Raw genomic sequence first — 21,077 nt, forward strand, 5'->3', positions numbered from 1 at the left:
AAGCACAGATACCTGTAATATGCCATGAACTCAATGGAAAATAGCTGAAAATTCAACTGTCTGGTTAAGCTAGATTTTCAACATCTTTGTGTGGCTAGAGTTGTGCAAGGCAGCTAGAACATATGAGTGAATCTGCCCCAATATACACAAACCCATCTAATGTGTCTAATCATTTAATTAACCATTAAGTGAATGTCCATAACTTTGTCGTAAGCTATTAGATATAAAGAACAACTTTTTTTCAGTATTTCATGGCAAGTATTTAGTGAATAGAGGCAGCACTAGGAAAGTTGAATGAAAACAAAAAGATAACTGTATATGTATTTATACACACCTACATGTATGCACAGACAATGCATAATGAATAAATGAATCTATTCTTTGGCTTCCTTTGAACACAACACCAGATCCACAGGAAGCAAATCTGACTTGCTAACGAGAAGCCACTCCTCACCAAACATATTTGTTTAGAATCTAAGAAGCCAGAGCAGCTATACTAGGGAAATAATATGATTCTATTATTTAATCATCAAAAACCACATTGTGGGCTTCAGTGGACTAAAAACTTAAAATAACCTCTTACAGTAAAAGAGTGATCTATAGATAGGCGTACTAACAAAATGTAATTGTAGGATCTGCAAGTCTTGAAAATGTTCCTTTGCTTGTGTATATTCATAAATCATTAAGAGTGGTAACTTATTTTCATTTTTATGGGCAGGAGAAATGAGTAGGGAAAAGCCCTTTTTCCTCAACAAGTTTCCTTCACTTTCATGTTACAACTATTTCAAATACTAAGGAAATTCAACACAAAAACTTCCTCTGGTGAAGCCGAAGCTGTAGGCACATATCAGTGGTTTGAGAGCATATTATCTTTCACGAATATTACAGTTAAAAAAACAAACAATAAGCCGTTCAAACATCAGAAACCTAGAATTCAAATTGCATTTTGAGAAGGCACCCCAATACCTTACTCTCTCCGTGTAGAGCATTTATATACTATCTTCTTGTCTTGAGTATTATGTGTACCAGAAAACTTTAGTTTAATATATTAATACATATACATCTCTGATGCTAATGAGCTGCTTTATGACCATGTTAACTTTTACACTTGTCGTGCAAATGTTCTAATAGAATGTGCTAGGCACATAAGGTTTATAAATGGAGCCAAAATAGCTCTGTCTAATGATGTAAGCAGAGTCTGAATGATCTCTCCCCTGACATCTAGTGATGAGCTTTAGAAGAGGACTTCAGGAGCTGATCTCATTTGCTTGGGCACACCCATCCTGCCTAGGTGTTCAGCATGATAGGATTGCTTGCTCAAATGATCACTTTTGGCTGGTGTTGGATCCCCAGTCTCCTTGTTATTGGGGCAGGAGTAATAAAAGGCTGTTATCCTTGTTGTGTGAATCAAGAGCAGCAGAACTGTACTAGGCATACACTCATTGAGGGACTCATCCTCAACTAAACGGCACTCGTCAGGCAGGGGACATGGGTTCCAAAGCCCAATGAGTTGGGGGGGGCGGGGGAAGAGAACAAGTAATTGTACCAGGTTGTGTGGGCCCTATGTAGACACTTACACACCATTTGACCCTTCCTCTCTCCACTGTGTAATACAAAAGCTAATTTAGACTCAAGTGAGAGTCTTGTTGCGCACACAGAGCTGAAATCACTGGTATCTAGGTCTAATACTTAGACCTGCTTTGGGATAGTGTCTCTGATGCAAGAGACTGCCCAGTATGCACCAGCAGTGAGGTTCCTGCACTAACAGCTGAATTAATTGAGAGCTGTGTGGTGGCCTGAAGACCATAGCTGGTGGAGAGGCGTGGTTGCTGGTGAAGAGGAGGGGCGAGCGAGTGCCCGGGCAACAGAGCAAGAAAGGTGCCTTCTTATTCTCCCCCTCCAACCAGGGTGAGAGGTGAATCCTGCAGATGCACCTGTGAACTCTGGGTCTGCATTGACCAAGGAAGACAACTGCACAGTGGGTTGCAGAGAAGGGACGGGTACGTTAAAGGGACTTTTGGTTGCTGGACTTAAGAACCTCAGGGAAAAGGACACTGCCCAACTTACTTGAGGGGTGGGTCTTTTGCTCATGGATAGTGTTTATGAACCCTGTTTGTGGTGTTTTCCCAAATTAACGCAGAGTTACTTTCCCCCTTTTATTAAAAGATTTTTTGCTACACTCAGACTCCGTGCTTGCAAGAGGGGAAGTACTACCTCTTAGAGGCGCCCAGAGGTGGTGTGTAATTGTTCCAGGTCGCTGGGTGGGGGCTCGAGCTGGTTTTGTGTTGTATTGTTGAAAATGAACCTCTAGATTCTGAACACACCTTTGTTGCTGCCAACTCTGACTGGCAGAACAGTTACATAACATTTAAACAATTGGTTTGCACATGGAACCAGAGGCCCTGATCTTGTGTGAAGTCATTAGCATCGGAAGAGTAAGACACTGTATATCTTTGGCATGTCACATTCAGACCTTTAGTGAAGAGTACAGAATGACTGTCTTCTGTATGTGATTTGTCTAATCAGGAATTTGTAAGATTCTTATATGAGTACTTTGTATGAATGTAAACAGTCGTAAAGCAGCTCAATAACTATATGACTGACATTTGAGTTTCTATGATCTGTGAATTAAATTGTTTTGTAGATGGATAAAGCACAATATTTCTGATTTTTTTTTTTCAGGACATTGCTATCAAAGCTGACTTAAAAGTACTTTGGGTGCTTTGTTCGAGAAGCACAACTCAAATGCTACATTTCCTAGGTTTCTACATTTGTGAACTTGTTTTTTTGATTATGGACAGAAATTGGCATGCAGTTAAACTGAAGAAAACTGTCTCCTACCAGTCATAGCCTATGGCAAAGGAGGTTTCAATAGCTGGTGCAATCAATTTTGCAGCTGTCATGATATATTTTTCTGCCATGCCTTTCCTTAGGAATTAAAATATAGATATATATCAGTGTTTAGAGAAAGGATATATGAAAACATCAAAAACTTAGTTACCTTATCCTGTGCCTTGAATCGCTATTCACTAACTAAGTCTGAGCAACATCTATACAGTAACTCCTCACTTAACGTTGTAGTTATATTCCTGAAAAATGCAACTTTAAGCGAAATGATGTTAAGCGAATCCAATTTTCCCATAAGAATTAATGTAAATGAGGGGGTTAGGTTCCAGGGACATTTTTTTCACCAGACAAAAGACTTTTTTTTTATATAAACACACACACACACACACAGTATAAGTTTTAAACAAACAATTTAATACTGGTACACAGTGATGATGATTGTGAAGCTTGGTTGAGGTGGAGGAGTCAGAGGGTGGGATATTTCCCTTACTGCTAAATAATGAACTAGCAATTGGCTGAGCCCTCAAGGGTTAACTCTCTCACTCTGCAAGGCAGCAGAAATGGAGGGAGATATGCGCATTTCCCCTTTAAGTACACTGCCTTGTTAATTAGATCAACTTGCTGAGACTGCAGCTGCTGCAAGCTCCCTCCGTCCTGAGCCCTGGTGTGTTACCCCATCTTCCATAGAGCAGAGGGAAGCGGGGAGCAGGGGGGAGGGGGACACCCTGACATTAGCCCCCCTCTTCCTTCCTCCACCCTGCACAGCAAGCAGGAGTCTTGGGGAGCAGCTCCAAGACAGAAGGCAGGAGCAGCACATGGCAATGGGGAGGGGGGGGAAGGACAGCTGCAACTGCTAGCCTGCTGGGCAGCTGCTGCACAGGGAACTTAGGAGAGTGGGGAGCTGATTAGGGGGGCTGCCAGTTCACCCTGGTTCCAAGCCCCCACCAGCTAGATGCAACGGGCTGCTCTTCCTGCAAGCAGTAGACAAAGCAGACAGCTGCCAAACGACGTTAGAAGGGAGCATTACATAACTTTAAATGAGCATGTTCCCTAATTGATCAGCAACATAACAACGAAACAACGTTAACCGGGATGACTTTAAATGAGGAGTTATTGTATTATTGTTTAATCAAGACATCAGTAAAATAATAGTATGATTTAATATTACATCTTTCAATGCGTAATATATAGATTGGGTAGCTAGTAATGCTACAGTATTTCTTAAGGCCAGAAGTTTTGTAAGACTTGCATAAATCCAAGAGAGAGGTTAGTCACTAAACTATATCATTACATCATTTGCGAACAGGGGCTGCTAACAGGGAGTTTCGCAAGGGAGTTTGGCAGGGAGCAGGAAGGGGGCGAGGGTCCCTTGCCGGTTCCATCTGTTTTCTCTTGATTCCCCTTAATACCTATAAAGCAACTACATTCTAACTGTTTGCTTAAACAACCCTTTCAGCTGACAGGGGGCTGCAGACGGGAGTTTGACAGAGGGAGGCTTACGATGGTTAGGAAGACCCGCAACACCTGTGCCAGCACTGCTACTGTCTCCTCCACCTGTGCCTGTAGCCAGACAGAGTGCCTAAGCATGGATGCCTCTACCCAGATCCTGGTGTGGTTTTGCAAAGACTGTAACTTGCAATTTCCACTTACTGATATCCAGGCTGGGGGGACCATCCAATGTGAAAGGTGCCTGCTGGTGGAATCTCTCAGGCAGCAGGTGGGAGAGCTACAGGAGGAGGTGGCTAGGTTGAGGAGCATCCGTATCCACGAGCAATTCCTCGACAGTGTCCATGTGGAGACAGCTGAGGTAGCTGTCCCAGTACACAGGACTGCTGATACACCACTGGTGGAGGAGGAGATGGCTCAGGGTGGACGCTGGCAGCTGGTTACTTCTGGCAGCAGGCAGTGCTCCACCCTTGCTCCGAACCCTCCTGCCGTGGTTATAGGTAACAGTTATGCTCTTCTTGATACAGGAAAGAAGGAATCACTCCCTACAGTAAAGGAGGAGAAGCCTCGTACCCCTAAGGCTGGGGAGTCTGCTGCCACCACTGCGAATAGGAAACGTAGGGTAGTGGTGGTCGGAGACTCTCTGCTGAGGGGGACGGAGGCGCCCATCTGTTGCCCTGACATTTCATCTCGGGAGGTATGCTGCCTGCCGGGGGCCCGTATCCGAGACGTTACGGAGGCATTGTCGAGGATTATCCGGCCCTCTGACTACTACCCCGTGCTACTCATCCATGTGGGCACAAATGATACTGCGCGGTGTGACACTGAGCGGATCAAGAGTGACTACAGGGCTCTGGGAGCACGGGTGAAGGAGTTTGGAGCGCAGGTGGTATTCTCTTCAATTCTTCCTGTCAAAGGTAGGGGCCCGGGCAGAGACAGATGCATCATGGAGGTGAATGCCTGGCTGCGAAGATGGTGTCGCCAGGAGGGCTTTGGCTTCCTAGACCACGGGATGCTATTCGAGGAAGGACTGCTAGGCAGAGATGGCGTTCACCTTTCGAGGAGAGGGAAGACCCTATTCGGACACAGACTGGCTAACCTAGTGAGGAGGGCTTTAAACTAGGTTCGACGGGGACAGGTGAGCAAAGCCCACAGGTAAGTGGGGAACATGGAGACCGGGGAGATGGGTCGGAAACGAGAGGGAGTGTGGGCTATATTGGCAGAGAGAAAGGAGAGTCAGGAAAAAACTGGGAGGAAAGATCAAACCAGTATCTTAGATGCCTATATACAAATGCGAGAAGTATGGGGAATAAGCAGGAAGAACTGGAAGTGCTAATAAATAAATACAACTATGACATTGTTGGCATCACTGAAACTTGGTGGGATAATACACATGATTGGAATGTTGGTGTGGATGGGTACAGCTTGCTCAGGAAGGATAGACAGGGGAAAAAGGGAGGAGGTGTTGCCTTATATATTAAAAATGTACACACTTGGACTGAGGTAGAGATGGACATAGGAGACGGAAGTGTTGAGAGTCTCTGGGTTAGGCTTAAAGGGGCAAAAAACAAGGGAGATGTCATGCTAGGCGTCTACTACAGGCCACCTAACCAGGTGGAAGAGGTGGATGAGGCTTTTTTCAAGCAACTAACAAAATCATCCAAAGCCCAAGATTTGGTGGTGATGGGGGACTTCAACTATCCGGATATATGTTGGGAAAATAACACAGCGGGGAACAGACTATCCAACAAATTCTTGGACTGCATTGGAGACAACTTTTTATTTCAGAAGGTTGAAAAAGCTACTAGGGGGGAAGCTGTTCTAGACTTGATTTTAACAAATAGGGAGGAACTCGTTGAGAATGTGAAAGTAGAAGGCAGCCTGGGTGAAAGTGATCATGAAATCATAGACTTTGCAATTCTAAGGAAGGGTAGAAGGGAGAACAGCAAAATAGAGACAATGGATTTCAGGAAGGCAGATTTTTGGGAAGCTCAGAGAGCTGATAGGTAAGGTCCCATGGGAATCAAGACTGAGGGGAAAAACAACTGAGGAGAGTTGGCAGTTTTTCAAAGGGACACTATTAAGTGCCCAAAAGCAAGCTATTCCGCTGGTTAGGAAAGATAGAAAATGTGGCAAAAGACCACCTTGGCTTAACCACGAGATCTTGCACGATCTAAAAAATAAAAAGGAGTCATATAAAAAATGGAAACTAGGACAGATTACAAAGGATGAATATAGGCAAACAACACAGGAATGCAGGGGCAAGATTAGAAAGGCAAAGGCACAAAATGAGCTCAAACTAGCTACGGGAATAAAAGGAAACAAGAAGACTTTTTATCAATACATTAGAAGCAAGAGGAAGACCAAAGACAGGGTAGGCCCACTGCTTAGTGAAGAGGGAGAAACAGTAACAGGAAACTTGGAAATGGCAGAGATGCTTAATGACTTCTCGGTGAAGACCGAAACAAAGAAGTCTGAAGCAATGCCTACATAGTGAATGCTAATGGGAAGGGGGTAGGTTTAGCGGATAAAATAAAAAAAGAACAAGTTAAACATCACTTAGAAAAGTTAGATGCCTGCAAGTCACCCGGGCCTGATGAAATGCATCCTAGAATACTCAAGGAGCTAATAGAGGAGGTATCTGAGCCTCTAGCTATTATCTTTGGAAAGTCATGGGAGACGGGAGAGATTCCAGAAGACTGGAAAAGGGCAAATATAGTGCCCATCTATAAAAAGGGAAATAAAAACAACCCAGGTAACTACAGACCAGTTAGTTTAACTTCTGTGCCAGGGAAGATAATGGAGCAAGTAATTAAGGAAATCATCTGCCAACACTTGGAAGGTGGTAAGGTGATAGGGAATAGCCAGCATGGATTTGTGAAGAACAAATCATGTCAAACCAATCTGATAGCTTTCTTTGATAGGATAACGAGCCTTGTGGATAAGGGTGAAGCGGTGGATGTGGTATACCTAGACTTTAGTAAGGCATTTGATACGGTCTCGCATGATATTCTTATCGATAAACTAGGCAAATACAAATTAGATGGGGCTACTATAAGGTGGGTGCATAACTGGCTGGATAATCGTACTCAGAGAGTTGTTATTAATGGTTCCCAATCCTGCTGGAAAGGCGTAACGAGTGGGGTACCGCAGGGGTCTGTTTTGGGACCGGCTCTGTTCAATATCTTCATCAACGACTTAGATATTGGCATAGAAAGTACGCTTATTAAGTTTGCGGATGATACCAAACTGGGAGGGATTGCAACTACTTTGGAGGACAGGGTCATAATTCAAAATGATCTGGACAAATTGGAGAAATGGTCTGAGTTAAACAGGATGAAGTTTAACAAAGACAAATGCAAAGTGATCCACTTAGGAAGGAAAAATCAATTTCACACATACAGAATGGGAAAAGACTGTCTAGGAAGGAGTACGGCAGAAAGGGATCTAGGGGTTATAGTGGACCACAAGCTAAATATGAGTCAACAGTGTGATGCTGTTGCAAAAAAAGCAAACATGATTCTGGGATGCATTAACAGGTGTGTTGTGAGCAAGACACGAGAAGTCATTCTTCCGCTCTACTCTGCTCTGGTTAGGCCTCAGCTGGAGTATTGTGTCCAGTTCTGGGCGCCGCATTTTAAAAAAGATGTGGAGAAACTGGAAAGGGTCCAAAGAAGAGCAACAAGAATGATTAAAGGTCTTGAGAACATGACCTATGAAGGAAGGCTGAAAGAATTGGGTTTGTTTAGTTTGGAAAAGAGAAGACTGAGAGGGGACATGATAGCAGTTTTCAGGTATCTAAAAGGGTGTCATAAGGAGGAGGGAGAGAACTTGTTCACCTTAGCCTCTAAGGATAGAACCAGAAACAATGGGTTTAAACTGCAGCAAGGGAGGTCTAGATTGGACATTAGGAAAAAGTTCCTAACTGTCAGGGTGGTTAAACACTGGAACAAATTGCCTAGGGAGGTTGTGGAATCTCCGTCTCTGGAGATATTTAAGAGTAGGTTAGATAAATGTCTATTAGGGATGGTCTAGGCAGTATTTGGTCCTGCCATGCGGGCAGGGGACTGGACTCGATGACCTCTCGAGGTCCCTTCCAGTCCTATAATCTATGAATCTATGAATCTATGAATCTACAACAATCCTATCCTAGCATATGAATAGGAGCATAATAATTTATAATACAGAAAGAAGATCTGATAATACAGTATCTCAAAATAATAAAGGCCCCTTCGGGTATGTTTATATTGCAGTTGACAGTGAGCCTTCTATGCAGGTAGACTCATGCTAGCGGGGCTTGCGGTAGCATGCTAAAAATAGCAGTGTGGACTTTGTAGTTCGGGTGACAACTTGGGCTCTCAAGCCCACCGAGCCCCCAGTTCTGAGGTCAGGTTAGTCACCTGACCTGAGAACCGCCTGAGTCTCTGCTGCAATTTTTAGCACACTAGCTTCATCCCTGCTGGTACAAGTCAGTCTTACTCGGGTTGGGAGGTTACTCCCAGCTGCACTGTACAATATCCCTACAGTCTAACATTTATATTACCTTCCAGTGCCAGCAGGCCACATATGCTGGATGCTTTGCAGTGGTCTAACATACTCATATACAATCCAGTGTGGCTTTTGCACAGGGCTCAGAAAATTAAAAAAGCCCTCTCCCCCCCCCACCCCTGAGCAGTGTATTTCACTGATGGGGAACTCGCATCAATAAGTGTTTTGTAACTTCTCCTCCTCCATTTGTTCGTCTTCCCTATCCCACTCCCTAGGGATACAGGACTGTGACCAAAGGCCAGATTTTTCTCCTTTTGCTTCTTTATTTTAGACCAAATACCTCCCCAGTTCCTAACTAACAGTTAGGAAGTAGAAGAAATGTTCAGAATAATGGAGCCCTTTGTTCTACTTGGCTGAGCTTCAAAATGGAGCTGTTAGCCAAGGACACAAGATTGGTTTCTGAAGGTCCCTTAAAATCTTATTCCCTGGCTACTTTTCAGCCAACCAGGCCAAAAATTGCCCACCTGTTTTAGCATATCTAGTATTTCTCCTGACACTTTCCACAAGCCAACAGTCATTACTAGGGAATTTATGTAGTATTTTAAAGCCATCCCATCCAGAATAAGGAATAGCTCTCAGGGTACATCTATACTTACCTCCGGGTTCGGCGGTAAGCAATTGATCTTCTGCTCACTGTCGACACCGGTACTCCGGCTCCACGAGAGGAGTACGCGGAGTCAACGGGGGAGCCTGCCTGCCGTGTGTGGACCCGCGGTAAGTACCTTGTAGTTCGAACTAAGATACTTCGACTTCAGCTACGTTATTCACATAGCTGAAGTTGCATATCTTAGTTCGAACTGGGGGGTTAGTGTGGACTAGCCCTCAGGCTTTGCAGCTTGGAAAGCTGATGTCAATTTCCATATGCTAGCAACCACGGAAGCATATGTGGAATGGATAGGGACCTATGTTTCCAGTATTACCTTTCACGTTCCATTTGCCGTAATTGATCATTTTTAATGGCTTCAATCAATAGGTTAGTATGTGGATCATCCTAAAAAATCAAAACAAAATAAGTTATGGAAATGTATATTTATATATAAGGTACAGCCATATATGTACATTAACACAGAGTATAAGAAGCAACTGACATATTATACACTATACATTTTTTAAAAGGCATATTTCAATTGAACAATTAGACTGTCATTTTTCAAAGAACTTACGTAGAAAATAATTTTTTTTTTTACCATTTTATAGGTTGACATCCTCTGACCTTAGGAATAATGAACTATTGGTTGTGGTTAACAAATTCTAATTACAAAATTAAAAATAATTACATGTGTGACTAATAGCCTTATACTGTTTGTCTGCTACTATATGTGGATCACACTTCATGTTAACCACATAGGTTACCAACTATTGTACTCTGTGTATCATATCTCTGGCCCTGATTCAGCAAGGCATATAAGCATGTGAGTCGTCTCATTGACAGCAATGGGACGACGCTCATGCTTAAAGTTAGGCACATGCTTAGTGCTGCACTGAGGCCCCAATTCAGCAAGGTAGACAGGGAGTCTGACTACATCACGTAATAGATCTTTTCTGTCTTCAGGTTCTATGATTATACATAATCATAGGTCTTTTCCATCTCTAGAGTCTATTAAATCATGAAGTCAGTCTCTTGTGTCAGTCTCACACACAGCATATCTAAAAAACAAGTGTGTGTGAGCGCGCACACGTGTACACACAGACACACACACTCCATGTATTTGTGGAGGATCTCTCATCAATACATAGATTATAAAACCAGAAGAGACCACTGCGATCATCTAGTCTGACCTCCAGTATAACACAGGCCATAGGATTTCCTAGAATTAATTCCTGTTTGAACTACAGTATATCTTTTAGAAAAACATCCAATCTTGATTTAAAAATTTCTAGAGAGGGAGAATCCACCACAACCCTGGATAAGTTCTTGCAGTGAATAATTACCCTCATTGTTAAAAATCTGCACTTATTTCTAGTCTGAACTTGTCTAGCTTCAGCTTCCAGACATGGGATCTTGCTATCCACCTTTGTCTGACAGACTGAAGAGTCTTTTATCATCAAATTTCTGCTCCTCATGTAGGTGCTTATAGACAGTGATTTGATCATCCCTTAACCTTCTCTTTGATAAGCTAAATAGATAGAGCTCCTTGAATTGTGTACGCCAGAACTGGACACACTATTCCAGGGGCAGTCACACCAGTGCCAAATGCAGAAGGAATATCATCTCTCCCCTCCTCCTCCTTGACAGTCTCCTATTTACACATCCAAATGTTGCATTAGCTCTTTTGGACATAGCATCACAATGGGAGCTCATGTTCAGCTGATTATTTACTGTGATCCTCAAGTGTTTTTCAGAGTCACTGATTCCCAGGATAGCTCCCTTCCATCCTCTTAATATGGCCTACATTCTTTATTCCTAGAAATGACTTAACGTTTTGGCCACATTAAAACACACATGGTTTGCTTATGCCCAGTTTACCAAGTAATCCACATCACTGTGTGTGATAAATGAATTTGACTTGCCTTTGAGCATTCATTTGCATTCTGCCCATTAATCCAGCTGTCTAGGATTACTTCTAAAACGTCAAACTTCTGAGTGGATTAGAAAAGATTCCCTTTTCCCCATAAATTGACCTGTCACAAACAGTTTCTTTTTTTCTACCAAATGTGGAATTTTATTCCAAATTATGCTGAGAGGCAGTGCAGGACAAACAATATTTAGCCCTACATCAACAACATCATCTTTAAGGTCCATTACATCGTCATGATGTAGGGCTAGAAATGGAGCTTTACTCCAGAAAAAGGGATTCACAGCTTTCCCACAGGATATAGAGGACTTGCTTATAGCTCTAGTAAATCATGACCTTGGATAGAAAAACTATTTTAGGCTATTTTAAGAGGTGTCTTAAGTTTATCTCACAATAGCAGATGTAAAGGTAGCCATCTTACAGCAAAAAAACTTCAGGATCAGACTCCAAAGAGAAACTGCTGAGCTTCAGTTCATCTGCAAATGTGACACCATCAGATCAGGATTAAACAAAGACTGTGAATGGCTAGCCAAGTACAGAAGCAGTTTCTCCTCCCTTGGTGTTCACACCTCAACTGCTAGCAGAGGACCTCACCCTCCCTGATTGAACTAACCTCGTTATCTCCATACTGATTCTTGCCTGCATATTTATACCTGCCTCTGGAAATTTCCATTACATGCGTCTGACGAAGTGGGCATTCACCCACGAAAGCTTATGCTCCAATACATCTGTTAGTCTTAAAGGTGCCACAGGACCCTCTGTTGATTTTTAAGTTTATTTGTTATTTTTTCTTACCTCAGAGTCATGAACAGTTGGTCTCATGGTACAAGGGAGCCTAACTTTATTGGTGGAGGAATATTAAAAAAATAGTTCCAATAAACTAAAATGAACCAAAACCAAATCCTCTGTAAAACTTTAATAAAATTGTTTTTCTGTATAATATGTGTGCTATGATATTATAGGTTTTACTGGCACTCATTTGAGATGACTTGCATAACTTACTCACTGATTTGTCATTTTTATTATTTTAAACACGAGTATTTTATGTAAATGTTTTATAAATAAAAGTGGCAAAGCAGTAAGTCATCCCAAATGAGTGCCAACTCTATACTACAACACACAAATACATATTTTATGTATGTCACATTTTCTAGAAAAACTATTTTGGAAATGTTTTCAAGAGTACTATCACTAGTGAGTAGTACTGCCATCCTCAACTCATGCTGGTAAAACATCACACCATCGTGTGTATGTGTACACAGACATGTATGTACACATTATATAGAACAGATTTTTTTTCCTCAACATTCAAAATTTTCCCTCTGCAAATAAAATTTGTAGATTTTGCTTTGGTTCATACTTACATTTGGTGAAATATATTTGTCATCATAATCAATTTCCAGTGGAACAGTGATCAGTTTTTGGAAAGCTTTTTTCATTTGTTCACGGTCTCCAATGGCAAAATAACAAAGAATCAGGTTGAAGCCTGCTTTCAGGTTTGGAGATGTGCTCATTATGTGTTCAAAGGAACTGATGCCATCAGTGTACTGGCCAGTTTTAATAAATGCAACTCCAATGTTCTGCATTATTTTAATCCTAATTAAAGAAATAATTGTTAAGTAATATTTATATTATTATTTTTTATTTTAATATTGTCAAATGTTCTACTGTATATACAAAACAAAAGGAATTTCAAAACTTTTACAGTATAAACTCACCTCATTTCTTTATGGACATTTGGAATCTGATCTAGAGCCATACGGTAGAATTTGATAGCTTTTGAATAGTTTCGTTGTTTTAAATAAATGTTTGCCATATTCACCTTCAGTCTGCCTATCACAAAAATAAAGTGAATGAACTATGTGCCAACCTTTTAAAAATATTCATATCATCCCTCCTCATGCAAACTTTGAACCAGTGAGACTGCAGAAGCACCTTTTTCATGTATCAGTACCTGTATCAGGATCTACTGGCCCTTTAAGCTAAAGCATGGTCCAAAACAGCCTGTTCCTGACTTCCACTCAGAATGGAGAGAATTCAGGGAGAGACAGCAAGGAATTCTAGGAAAGAAAGGACTATATAAAACAAGCTTCTTACTGAGTCTAGGAGATCAGGGATGAGACAGGATTTGCTGTGGTGTTCTCTGCTGAGAAAGCTTGGGGAAGCAGACCAGGAGAAGGTCTGGGAAGAGACCTGGAGACAGGCAAGATACAGAAAGAAACTGGAGAGGGTGGGAGAAGGGAATGAAGAAAGCGGCACAGAAGGTTCAAGATGGGAAGTGTTAGCTTCCTAATTTGGGGCCCATGGCTGGGGCTTCCATAGGATGAGAAGGAACCTCTCCTTCACTTCAGAATCAACAGGGGAAAACCAGGACAGACAATGATGGAAAGGACTATTGAACTGTTCAGGCTAGGAAGGGAAAACTACTGTTGGTAATGACCAACCCTGCGCATCAGCAGTGATGAAGGAGGGCAAAGAATGTATTTTTTTTAATCTGGACTTATACTTAGCCTGGAAAGAGAACACTTTTTGGATTAGCTGGAGGACTAAACCACATCAAATCATCCAAGGACATGAGGTCTGACATTACAAGGTGGTGTTTGCTGTCAACTCTCCCTGGCTTTCATGGGAGTTGAGGGCACTCAGGAGGTGCTCAGCATTTCACAAGTGAAGTCAAACAGCTGGTTAGTGAATGCGTTGCCATCAATATCAGGCATTTTGGTGTGTAACTTACCTCCATTGCTGAACATCTTATTTTTCACTATGACTTGATATGTATTTAGTGCTTCAGCATACATTTCATTAGCAGAATATTGGCTGGCCAAGTTGAAAAGAACCTGTAGAAAAAAGAAGGGAAAAAAAAGAAAAGAAAAAAAAAAAAAAAAAAAAAAAAAAGAGAATACGTAACATAACCACATCTCTCTCTCTCTCAAAAAGTAACCAATATGAATCAAAGCATCCATTAGAAAAATTTTAATATACAAAATAGATAGAAAGATGCTTTAATATATTTGTTGACTGTGTAGCTCTTTCACCAACAGAAGTTGGTCCAATAAAATATATTACCTCATCCACCTTGTCTTTCTCAGGCCTGGTCTACACTAGGCGTTTATGTCGAAGTTAGCGCCGTTACATCGAATTAACCCTGCACCCGTCCACACCGCGAAGGTATTTAGTTCGACATAGAGGTCTCTTTAATTCGACTTCTGTACTCCTCCCCGACGAGGGGAGTAGCGCTAAATTCGACATGGCCATGTCGAATTAGGCTAGGTGTGGATGGAAATCGACGCTAATAGCTCCGGGAGCTATCCCACAGTGCACCACTCTGTTGACGCTCTGGACAGCAGTACGAGCTCGGATGCTCTGAACTGCCACACAGGAAAAGCCCCGGGAAAATTTGAATTTGAATTCCTTTTCCTGTCTGGCCAGTTTGAATCTCATTTCCTGTCTGGACATCGTGGCGAGCTCAGCAGCACTGGCAACGATGCAGAGCTCTCCAGCAGTGATGGCCGTGCAATCTCAGAATAGAAAGAGGGCCCCAGCATGGACTGATCGGGAAGTCTTGGATCTCATCGCTGTGTGGGGCGATGAGTCCGTGCTTTCCGAGCTGCGATCCAAAAGACGGAATGCAAAGATCTACGAGAAGATCTCTAAAGACATGGCAGAGAGAGGATACAGCCGGGATGTAACGCAGTGCCGCGTGAAAATCAAGGAGCTGAGACAAGGCTACCAGAAGACCAAAGAGGCAAACGGACGCTCCGGATCCCATCCCCAGACATCCCGTTTCTACGAGGCACTGCATTCCATCCTCGGTGCGGCCGCCACCACTACCCCACCAGTGACCGTGGACTCTGAGGATGGGATAGTGTCCACGGCTGGATCCTCGGACATGTTAGCGGATGGGGAAGATGAGGAAGGAGATGAGGAGGACGAGGCAGTCGACAGCGCTCACAACGCTGATTTCCCCGACAGCCAGGATCTCTTCATCACCCTTACAGAGATCCCCTACCAACCCTCCCCAGCCGTTACCCCGGACACAGAATCTGGGGAAGGATCAGCCAGTAAGTGTTGTAAAAATCTAAACATTTATTTGTAACAGAACAGGAATATTAACAATTTAAAAAATGGGTTTCTCATGATTAGTTTGATTAGCTTAACGGTTCAGTCATGGGCAGTGCAACTATTGAAAAAAAATCTAGCAATGTCCGGTTTTGCATGATTGTCCTGCCCAAGCCGCTCTACTGGTTAGTCACTGCTACAGCAGCTACAGTAAAATGCGGTCTATATGTCCGGGGATGGAGCAGAAATCCTCCTGTGACATCTCGAGGAAGCTCTCCTGGAGGTAATTGGAAATCCGCTGCATTAGGTTCTTGGGGAGAGCGGCCTTATTGGGTCCTCCGTAGTAGGACACGTTGCCACGCCACGAGACTATCAAGTACTCTGGAATCATTGCTCTACACAGCATGGCGGCATACGGCCCTGGTCTTTGCAGGCTTTCCCGGAGCATTCTCTCTTTCTCGCTGTCAGAGATCCTCATGAGGGTGATGTCGCTCATGATGACCTGCTTTGAATGAGGTAGGGGAATGTTAGTGTTGGGACTGCTTTGCCGTTCCTTTACAGAACTGTAACCGCTGGTTTGCAGCCACGCGGTGGAGGCGGGAGAGGGGCAGCCGAAAGGGATCGTTCCCGGGGACAGCCGCGAGGGTGTGGGACAGGAGCAGACTTCCTGCTTGCCGAATTGCTGGCAGCAGGGACCGACATTGATTTCAATGTGAAATGAGGCCATTGCTAATATTAAAGTTTTAAGCTGCCACAAGTCTACGGCTTACCATGTCTGCCTGCAACAGAAATTCCGTTCTCCTGAGAGGCTTCTCAAATGTGCTGTAGAAGACCCCAGGCACTGAATGCGAAGGCCGAGAATTCGACCTTGTGCTGAGTGCGCATGTGATAGGTGCTGTGCATGGTCTTGTTAACAGAGAAAGACTATGTTCTTTGTTCACAACTACATTTATCTTTCTGAGGAATTCACTCCCTTTTTCCCATTCCCACAGCCCCATCTGCGACTGTCTCACAACCTAGCCTGTCATCACACTCTCAGAGGCTAGCGCGGATTAGGCATAAGAAGAAGAGGACACGGGAGGACATGTTCTCGGAGCTTATAGCCTGCTCCAGAGCCCAGGCAGCACAGCAGACCCAGTGGCGGGAGAACTTGACCCGAATGCACCAAGCCAACATGGATCGGGAGGAGAGGTGGCGTCAGGAAGACCAGCAGGCGACTCAAACCCTGCTTGGACTAATGAGGGAGCAAACGGACACGCTCCGGCGCCTTGTGGATGTTCTGCAGGAACGGAGGCAGGAGGACAGAGCCCCGCTGCAGTCCATCTCTAACCGCCCTCCCCCGCCACCAAGTCCCATACTCCCCTCACCCAAAGTGCACAGAAGGAGAGGCGGCAGAGTCCCTGCTAACTCTCACTCCACCCCTGCAGAGAGCTCGAGCAGCAGAAGGCTCTCATTCCCCAAAATTTGACAAGTTCTTTCCTTCCCGCCTGACACAAGCCCCCGTCCAAGTTTCACTTTCCCAGTTCCATGTTTGGTTGATGATAAAAAATACGTTTCTGTTAACTACTGTTTCCATCATGTTCTTTTGGAGGAGGGGGGGATAGGGGGTTGGTAATTCGACAGGACAGTCACCTTTGGCAGGGTATATAGTCGGGGGCAGGCACAGCAGCAGGGCACATACATAGTGCAGTGATGCAGTGACTAGTTACCCTGGTTAGTCTGGGAGGTTGTTTTCATGTTATGTGGTGTGGGGTGGGTTGCTCTGTGACTTTGTGGCAGGGGAGGGCAGTTACAGATCTTAAGCGGCGGTCCTTAGGCAGGATCACAGAGCCACACAGCAGGGGATCTGTAACCGTCCTCCCCCTGCCACAAAGTCACATAGACCCCCCCATACACACAGTCCCTATCAGGAGGGGTGACAGGCTCCGTTGAAACAACCATCCCACCGCAGCGGAGCCTGTCAATCCTTGAGTTTAGAAGCTGCATTCGCGCCACTACAGTACACCCGCTCCGCACCACAGTCTGCGTCCCAGTTTTAAAAAATTCCCGCGAATACAGTATTAAAGAAAACGGTGTGCTTTAACAAAGTAGAACTATTTTTATTTTGAAACGTGTGTTGGAAGTGGGGTGAAGGGGGTATGTAACTGGATAGGATAGTCAACATTAACTGGGTAAAGAAACGGGGGCAGGTTTAGCTTCTCAATACACAAACTTTAAAGTCACAGGTTACCCTGCTCACTCAGGAACTTTGCTTTCAAAGCCTTCCGGATGCACAGCGCTTCCCGCTGGTCTCTTCTAATCGCCCGGCTGTCTGGCTGTGAGTAATCAGCAGCCAGGCTATTTTCCTCAACCTCCCACCCCGCCATAAAGGTCTCCCCCTTGCTCTCACAGAGATTGTGGAGCACACAGCAAGCTGCAATAACAATGGGGATATTGGTTTCGCTGAGATCACAGCGAGTCAGTAAGCTTCTCCATCTCCCCTTGAGACGTCCAAAAGCACACTCCACCACCATTCTGCACTTGCTCAGCCGGTAGTTGAAGAGTTCTTTTTCAGTGTCCAGGGCGCCAGTATAGGGCTTCATGAGCCAGGGCATTAGCGGGTAGGCTGGGTCCCCGAGGATGACTATAGGCATCTCCACATCCCCAAGAGTTATTTTGTGGTCCGGGAAGTAAATACCTTGCTGCAGCCGTCTAAACAGACCAGAGTTCCTGAAAACACGAGCGTCATGAACCTTGCCCGGCCATCCCACGTAGATGTTGGTAAAACGTCCCCTGTGGTCCACCAGTGCTTGCAGCACCATGGAAAAGTAGCCCTTTCTGTTAATGTACTGGCTGGCCTGGTGTTCCGGTGCCAGGATAGGGATGTGAGTTCCATCTATGGCCCCACCGCAGTTTGGGAATCCCATCGCTGCGAAGCCATCTATGATCGCCTCCACGTTTCCCAGGGTCACTACCTTTGGCAGCAGTACATCAACGATTGCCTTGGCTACTTGCATCACAACAACCCCCACGGTAGATTTGCCCACCCCAAACTGGTTCGCGACTGACCGGTAGCTGTCTGGCGTTGCAAGCTTCCACAGGGCTATGGCCACTCGCTTCTGGACAGTCAGGGCTGCTCGCATCCGGGTGTCATTGCGCTTCAGGGCAGGGGACAGCAACTCACAAAGTTCCAGGAAAGTTCCCTTCCGCATGCGAAAGTTTCGCAGCCACTGGGATTCATCCCAGACCTGCAGCACTATGCGGTCCCACCACTCAGTGCTTGTTTCCCGTGCCCAGAATCTCCTTTCCACGGCATCAACATGACCCATTGCCACCGTGATGTTCTCGGCGCTGGGTCCCCTGCTTTCTGAGAGGTCTGTGCTACTCTCAGACTTGAGGCTACGTCAACGCGGTGATGGCCTGCTCGCCTGACTTTTCTGCATCTGCCTCAGGGAAAGGTGTATGATAAGTTGCGAGGCGTTGAGAGCGGCCACAACTGCAGTGATGGTTGCAGCAGGCTCCATGCTCGCAGTGCTGTGGCGTCCGCGCTGTCACTGACTAGAAAAGTGCGCGAACTGATTTCCCGCCGGCGCTTTCAGGGAGGGAGGGCGGGAGTGATGGACGGATGACGACAGTTACCCAAAAGCACCCTGGACACCTTTTTTTTACCCAGAAGGCATTTGCGGCTCCACCCAGAATTCCAATGGGCAGCGGGGACTCCGGGAACTGTGGGATAGCTGACCACAGTGCACCACTTCCAATGTCGACGCTTTCCCCGTTAGTGTGGACTCACAAAGTCGAATTACTGTCCTTAGTGTGGACACACACGTTCGACTTTGCAATATCGATTCCAAAAATTCGATTTAAGTAAAATCGAACTACTCTCGTAGTGTAGACAAGGCCTCATACTTCCCATTTTCCCAGTTATCTAAGGAAGAGGTAGCAAACATTTTGCATCCTAAATATGTCGGTACATAAGCTGTGGAGAACACACAGGACAAACATAAAATGGAATTTTTTTATCTGCAAATGTATCTTGTAGTAATGTGTTCCATGGTCTAATTGTGTGTTGGGTGAAAAAGTATTTCCTTTTATCAGCTTTGAACAATTTTGGACTTTCAATTGAACTGAATGCCCCTTGTTCTTGTATTATGAGACAGAATGAACAGAAGTTCCCTATCTACTTATTCTATACCGGGGTGCCCAAACCATGGCTCCCAAGCTGCATGTTAACTCTTTTACAGTTAAAGTGCAGCTTGCAGAAAACCATATGTCCCTCCCCCCATTCTCCGCCTACCAGACTTGCGGGGAGAACGTGGGGCTTCTTCCCTACGGCAGGCTGGTTGGGCTTCGGCCCTGCAGGAGGCACCTGCCGGGGCTCAGGACTTCAGAAGAAGCGGGGCTCAGAAGATCAGTAAGTTTGGCCATCCCTGCTTATACTGTTTGTTATTTTGTATACTTCTATCATGAGCCTCATGATATCCACCTATTCAGAGGAAGCTATCCCTTGGCAAAAGAACTCTCTTCACAGTTAATGTTACTTTTTAGGCCTAAATATGAGTAAATTATGAGGTGAGGTTGTTATTAAAATGTTTTTTTATTTGTAACTCATAGAATGTGTGTAATTTTTAGCGTAGTTCAACAAGGCGTACGCCCCTATTTGTGGTCTATCTGCTCAAGAAGGGAGACTTCTGCAAGATGCTATTAAGAAAAACAGACAATCCTTGTCTGCATCCAGATAAATTATATCCATCACTTTCTTATTTTTAATTTTTTAACTTACCTTCAAATATATTATCAGTTTAGCCTGGCTTGACATATTCTTAGTGAAATACTTCCAGTACAGTATTAACTAATGTACAACTTTAAATTCTCCTTAAATATTAGGGCATAGACCCTACATAATCTTTTCTTAAAGCCTACTACCAATTTTAAGAGTTGAAGACAAACCCTTAATTTTAAAATTATCATTAAGCTTTAGGAATATTAACAACAACAAAAGTACCCTTTAATTGCTATTTTCCAAAATTACAGTAACTATTTCCAAAAACATTTCTAAATATACAGTGTATCTGATCTGGAAATTTGTTCTGGGAACTCTCAGAAAATACGTGCATTACAGCAAACTCAATTTCATTAAAAAGGCATGTTACTGAAAAGCACACTTTACACCCAGATCTTATTCAGGCACACAGACATTTCAGCACTTACTGAGTAAGTGAGATCTAAGTTGATGTTTTCTGGAGATGCAATTTGTTCACGTTGCCTCACCAACACTCTTTCCTTTCTTCCAGCATCTTTTGCCTTTTCCAGAGCCTTAAAGCAAATATTACAGTTTAGTCTTGCCTTCTGTCTTCCCTCTCAAGACCCACTCCCATATATTTAAAATAGAAATTAATACATTATTTTCATATACATTTCCTTTATGCACACAGAGCATATGCACACACACACACCTTATAACAGCTAAGCACAGGGCCGGCTCCAGGCACCAGCACAGCAAGCAGGTGCTTGGGGCGGCCAATGGAAAGGGGCGGCATGTATGGCTCTTCGGCGGCAGGTCCCTCAGTCCGTCGGAGGGAAAGACCTGCCACCGAATTGTCGCCAAAGAATGAAGCGGCAGCGGCGGAGCTGCCGCCGAAGTGCCACTGATCGTGGCAAAAATGCTGGAGCCAGCCCTGG

The 21,077-nt window shown here is 44.2% G+C and overlaps 1 protein-coding gene across 2 annotated transcripts in view; it reads right to left on the reverse strand.

Annotated features, from left to right (window-relative positions):
• Nucleotides 1-21,077, reverse strand: part of IFT88 (intraflagellar transport 88) — a 99,056-nt gene that overhangs the window by 61,600 nt on the left and 16,379 nt on the right. For both annotated transcript variants that reach the window (XM_054015470.1, XM_054015471.1), the window contains 6 exons: nt 20,607-20,711; nt 14,092-14,194; nt 13,076-13,190; nt 12,722-12,953; nt 9,762-9,832; nt 2,842-2,928 (listed from right to left, as the gene is read on the reverse strand). In XM_054015470.1, coding sequence (XP_053871445.1) covers nt 2,842-2,928; nt 9,762-9,832; nt 12,722-12,953; nt 13,076-13,190; nt 14,092-14,194; nt 20,607-20,711 — 713 coding nt within the window. The remainder of the gene's footprint in view (nt 1-2,841; nt 2,929-9,761; nt 9,833-12,721; nt 12,954-13,075; nt 13,191-14,091; nt 14,195-20,606; nt 20,712-21,077) is intronic.

Source organism: Malaclemys terrapin, chromosome 1 (assembly GCF_027887155.1).
Source record: "Malaclemys terrapin pileata isolate rMalTer1 chromosome 1, rMalTer1.hap1, whole genome shotgun sequence".
In the NCBI taxonomy this organism is placed as follows: Eukaryota; Metazoa; Chordata; order Testudines; family Emydidae; genus Malaclemys; species Malaclemys terrapin.